This window comes from Rhineura floridana, chromosome 9, assembly GCF_030035675.1.
Source record: "Rhineura floridana isolate rRhiFlo1 chromosome 9, rRhiFlo1.hap2, whole genome shotgun sequence".
Lineage (NCBI taxonomy): Eukaryota > Metazoa > Chordata > Lepidosauria > Squamata > Rhineuridae > Rhineura > Rhineura floridana.
Genome location: NC_084488.1, coordinates 104754337 through 104760336, shown reverse-complemented (window position 1 = coordinate 104760336; position 6000 = coordinate 104754337). Strand labels below are relative to the sequence as shown.

At 44.5% G+C, this 6000-nt stretch overlaps 1 protein-coding gene across 2 annotated transcripts in view; it reads left to right on the top strand.

Moving 5' to 3' along the window:
• The first annotated feature begins 949 nt into the window (after positions 1-949).
• The window catches only part of MMRN1 (multimerin 1), a 90138-nt gene continuing 85087 nt past the window's right edge, over positions 950-6000 (top strand). For both annotated transcript variants that reach the window (XM_061583026.1, XM_061583025.1), the window contains exon 1: positions 950-1656. In XM_061583026.1, coding sequence (XP_061439010.1) covers positions 1082-1656 — 575 coding nt within the window. In that variant the 5' untranslated portion in view covers positions 950-1081. The remainder of the gene's footprint in view (positions 1657-6000) is intronic.

Here is a 6000-nt window from a genome sequence, read left to right as displayed (position 1 = left end):
TTCTTCAGCCAGTTCCTTCAATACTCTAGGATGCAGTTCGTCAGGCCTTGCTGATCTGAACTTGTTCAAAGTGATTAGGTATTTCTTGACCATTTGTCTGTCAATCTGAAGCTGCAATCCTACCTCTTCAATTTCATGTTTGCCGGGAGGGTCATAGACCCTCTTTTGGGAGAAGACTGAGCCAAAGCAGGAATTGAGCACTTCTGTCTTTTCTTTATCATTTGTTATCATTTTGCCCTTAACAGCTTGGGGCCAGTTTTACTTGCAGGGTTGCCTTACCTCATATGTGTCTGCTTCAATCTGCAGAACTGGCACTATTATGGATGCCACGTAATACTCATTCTGCACTTGTAAGAAATAATTTCTTTAGTGTGGCAGCACCTACACTTGTGGAACTCCCTGTCTATTGACAACAGGAAGATGCCTTCGCTGTATTCTTTTGTTTTGTTTTTTGTTCAGGCAAGCTTATTCAGACATGTTGATGTTGATGAGTTTTAATTGTCTCTTACATGGTTTTTAACTTTTTGATTTTAACTGTTTTTATTGATAATTATAATGTTTCTTAGAGGTTCTGTTACAATAAGCGGTATATAAAGTTTGTGAAATAAATAAATGGGATAATAGTGAAGTAATGTATTATGTTTGGGAGCACTCAGCATCACACTTTACGACATTACCCGGCACATAGGACAGGTCTCTTGTGTTCTCTGTTGCTGATCAACGTCAAAGGGAAGTTACTCAGCAATTCTTATTTCCCACCCATCTCCCCGTTTCATGGACTGTATATTTCCATTTTTGCATTGTGCCATTATTCCTCATCCTGTAGCTTCAACAAACACAACCCTCTTTGCCTTTCCCTGCAGCTTTCTGGCTCCACAGTTCCAAGAGGTCACGGGTCACAAAGGAATCCATCGAAGCAGGAAAGGGAGCTTCCTTGGTCCAGTTTCAAACACTGAAAAACCTGTTTCCTCTCTCCACCGCAAATAAAAACCCCAGCTGGGGATTCTCTACAGGTTCATTGTGAAAGTGTCAGCTTTGAGAGAAGGAGAGGGAGGCCGAAGGCATCCTCTGTGAGAACTATATGATAGACATTGCAGAGTTCTCACACACCAAGAGAATGAGGAAGATATTCTTGATACTTAGTTTACTTGCCTTAGAACGGAGCAGCATGGAAGCCAACTCAACTGGAGTAGGCTTTGCCACACCTGTGGAAAGTGAAGTGGAGAGGAGTCTCCCTGACTTGGCTTTGCCTGAAACGCAGGACCTCGGAAATGTATTGGCAACCCTTCTGCCTCCTGCTTCAGAGAAGCCAGCCACTGTGCTGAATGCAAGCCAGGTGGAGGGTGTAAAGGATGGCATTCCTATAGCCATGAAAGAGGCTCAAGGACTGCAACCTCCTGCAGCAAGAGAGCAGAAGAAATCCTTCAGCCATACAACTCCTAGCCCAGGGAGTGACAGTGAAGGTGGCTCTCCAGATGTTAAGCCATCCGTCCTGACTAGCAGCACAGAGGTTCCTTCACAGTACCATCCTTGGAAGCGCCCTGTTCAAAGCCCCAAAACAGCAACTGTGAGCAGATCTTCTAGGCAATTGGACTATAGCAGCAGCAAGCAGAATGCAGATGGCACAAAACCCAGCTTCGAAACCACCAGAGGAAAGTAAGCAGAACCGTTCCCCCTCCTTTCCCCCCCTGCTCAATATGCCTAGAGAACCTGGCACAATTCATAGCATACTATGCCAGGCTCTTCCTAATTTTAAATAAGGCCAGAATTCATGGGACAAATACTCATTCGCCTGAGAATGTCCCATAAGGTCATATAGCGAAAGAGGGCTGGCTGCATCAAGTAGAGGAGGTACAGTGATGGGAAGAGCGGCTGTGGTCCTGCAAGGAGTTGGCATGTTTAAATCCTGTTGACTTTAATGGGAAGTAAAGCTGATCTAACTATGTGCAGGATTTCAGTGAGAGACTGCAGTGGTAAGTATTATAATATTTTTTAAAATGGGGTTTTAGTACAGGGGAAGAGATGTTTAGCAATTTAATGTCCTGTGCAATGCATGGTAACTGGCAAGTGCTTTATTGTTGTATCGGTAATGTACACAGAGAATACAGGGATCCACTGATTTTAGGACAAACCATCATTCAGAATACTAGACACAAGTTACTGTAGCATAGTTATCTGCACAGCCAAGACTTTCCCATTGACTGCAATGGAATGGGCATGTTTGCATCCATGCATTGCCCTCTGACAGTCAGCAGTGAGAAGCCTAGGCGCTCACCATAAATTAACTGTCTTCCCAATTGGAAGAACCTCAGCAGTGCCATAACTTGCTGGGAAGAGAACAACCCTTCAAATTGGACTTGGTATCTTGCATAGAAGATAGATGTTTACATCTCTCAATGCAACTTATTCCAGTCTCGTGTCTTCTACCTCCTCCCACTCCTCTGGTGGTCAGCAGGGTTCCAGGTGTGCCCCACAGTGGGTGGAGGGGAATGGGTGACAGCACTGGGAGAGGGGACAGGTAGGAGGAGCTGCTGGTGACATCCTGACATTTAAAGGTCTATGATGTCCAGGTTGCAAGCATTGGTCAATGAACTTTGAATATAGCTCAAGAAGGTGGGAAAAAACCAGTGGGCCAAAATAGACTACACAGGCAAGATCCATCATCAAACTGCCCAATGGCCTTGACTAAAAGCAGTCACAGTTGGGGTGGGGTGGGGTGGACTGGGGAAGAGATGCTGGTGGAGGACAGTTAACCCTTGCCTCCCCACCACTTCCCTGATGGCAGGGGTGGGGAACCTCAGGCCTGGGAACCAAATATAGTCCTCCAGCCCTCTCCCTAGGCCACGCCCTTCCCAGGTCCTGCTTTGCACTCTTGAGTGTTTTTGCCTGGCTGGAATGTGCCTTTGAACGCTGATAACGCCTCTTGTTTGCCCTCATGGAGAATAGAGAGGGGTGTGTACACATGTGGAGAAACAAGCCTATTGTACAAAGGTAACATTTGCATTTGTTGCTCCACCCACTTTTGCCTCTGGCTCCACCTGCCACTGGTATGTGGCCCTCAGGAGGTTGCCCAGATGGAAATGCAGCCCTTGGGCTGAAAAATGTTCCCCAGCCCCGCCGTATGGGTTTCACACTTCCACCTAAGCTGGCATTAGTAGAGATGGATGGATCAGTCTGGGTCCAGTCAATGTCACATTCTCACACATTCACTCGTAACTCCATTCTGGCTCTTTTCTGCATTAATTAGTGATTTTTTAAAAAAAATATCTGCATGAATATTTGCATTTAAATACATCTGTTTGAACATCTTTTCTCTCAAAGGATGCATTCCTAAACATATCTAATCTTAAAGTACACATTTTAAAATGCATTCTGGTGCATTTCTTGAGCCAAGAACTGCATCGCAAAATTCAGAAATGGGCAATATCCAAAATATAACTATGTTTTGCTCCACAGATTAGTCTCAGGAGAGTGAATCAGGCCAGTTTGTAGCTAAATTCACAAAAAGTCAAATTTCTCAAGCATCCTTCACTATTAAACATGATTTGCGTGTGTGTGTGTGTAAACAGGCGCTATACAGATATTAGCAGTTGAACAGCATGGGCGAAAGGGAACTGTGGCTGCAATCCAATCTCCCTCCTCTGTGGTTGCTTTTCACCAAAGAAAAAGACGCCAAATGCTCATGCCCTCCATATCATGTCTAGTTCATTGCTGACAGTCTGAGAAAACCATCAACAGGTGTGGTTACAGAATATAGGTTAAACAGAAGATTTCCTTTAAAGGAATGCAGTTGAATCTTTACTCCTTGGTTCACAATAAAGGCTTATGTATTTTTATTTTATTGTATTTTATTTATTGATATCCTGTCTTTCATCCAAGGAGCTTAAGAAGTGATACATATGGCTGTCCATTGCCCTCTCCCTGCTCATTCCACCCTTGCAATCACCAAGAGAGCTGGATTGTGCCGAAAGGTGGTGACTGGTCCGAAGTTGTGCAGTGGGCTTCATGGCTGAGTGAGGGTTAGAACTGGGGATTCCCTAGTCCTAAACTGACACTCTTATCCAGAGGTAGCCAGCGTGGTGTCCTCCAGATGCTGTTGGACTACAACTCCCATCAGTTCCAGCCAGGGTGGCCAGTGGTCAGGGATGATGGGAGCTGGGGTCCAACATCTAGCAGTCACTACTGTTGACTACTGCTGGTCTGATCATTACACCACACTGGTGCTAATTCTAAGAATGTTTTTAAGATTAGTATTGCTATTTAAGTATTTTCAGGCCAAGACTCCACACTTTCTGAAGAATAAGGCCCATTAAACAATAGGAACATATGAACCTGTCTTATACTGATCCACACTATTGGTCCATTTAGTTCAGTGTTGTCTACACTGGCTGGCAGTAGCTCTCCAGGATTTCAGACCAGGGTCTCCCCCAGCCCTACTTGGAGATGCCGGAGATTGAACTTGGGACCTTCTGTATGCAAGTCAGATGCTCTATCACTGAGTTACAGCCCTTCCCCAGATTAATAGGATTTATTTTAGAGTGAATATTCATAGGAGGAGGCTGCATGGACATGTAGAGCCCCAAAGAAAGATGTACACAACCAATTCTAATCACCCAGATTTTTATTTTTATTTTTTTGAATGCATTTGCCTGAATAACATGAATAATGACTATATGGCACAATTAAGCTATTTGTTCAGATGGTGTGTGCAGGGACAATGTGTACAAATCATTGAAATGCTCAGTGTTCCCCCATGTGCTTTTTTTTTTTTTGCATGCTGAAATGATAGCATTATATTACAGAAGTAAATTTAACACTATGAACCAGACTGAATGTTAGAAGACTGTAAGCCAAGAGATGGATGCAGCTTTTGAAAACATGTTAAAATGTTCCAGAAAGCAGTACAAGCCAACTGCTTGGAATGTACCTCTCCCTATTTTGTGGAGTCGGAGCAGAGTGCTAGCTCCACATGGAAAAGATGCAGTAATTTCAAACGCAGGATATCAAGTGGGGGATACCCAGCACTGCCACGCAGGACTAGACGTTTCTGCCACTGCATCTCTCTTAGCCCCTCTTGGGGGAAAGCGTGACTAATGTGGATAGAATCGTAGACCCCATCTACACTATACATTCAAAGGAGTATCATACTGGTTATGGCTTCCCCTGAAGAATCCTGGGAACTGAAGTTTATTATGGGTGCTGAGCGGTAAAGTAGTGGCAAATTTAGAAGTACAGGGTCTCTTCATGCCATGCTCTCTCGCTCTCTCTCTCTCTCTCTCTCTCTCTCTCTCTCTCTCTCTCTCTCTCTCTCTCCAACTCTCATGGCACCAGGGTGGGGAAGGCTGCCACAAGGCCACTTGGTCTTCTCAAGAGCAATTATGTGACAATTGTTCCAGGTAATCTAACAGTCTTCCCATCCACCCCCCTCCTTTTCCCTGTAGCGTGCAGAAAGAAGGACCTGCTATGCAACCTGCAGCTGTTCAATCTGAGCTTTAAATAAAGATGTTAATTGCTGAAAACATACACAGTGGCTTACAAAACACACACGCACACACACAAACAGACCCAAATCTAAGTACAGGTTTTCCAAACCTCCCTCATGCAGGGAAGATTACTGGGTATCATTGTGACATCGTGTGCTTTTTGAACAGTGTGGGAAACGTAGCACCAAGAATCTAATTTGTCTCTCAAGACCCCTTTAACTCCAAAGGTGATGCTCAACTATGAGAGTATAATCACCAGGGGTGGTGGTGGGGAAATGCGCCTTTTTCATCTGGGCCATCAACAAAGGCCTGGCTGTGGCCTTTTCTTGTTGCGTTCTGAAGAGCTGCAGTTTTACATGAAAGCGGAGAACTCTTCTCTCTGAAATGTGTCTCAAATATTCCTGTTTCTCTTGTTGCTGTATTCCTGCCCCGCTTTTATGATAATTTGTTGCCTTCTTCTTCCACATCCAGCACAGGTGGCAAACCTTAACAACATTTCTGTGCGTGATCTCAGACT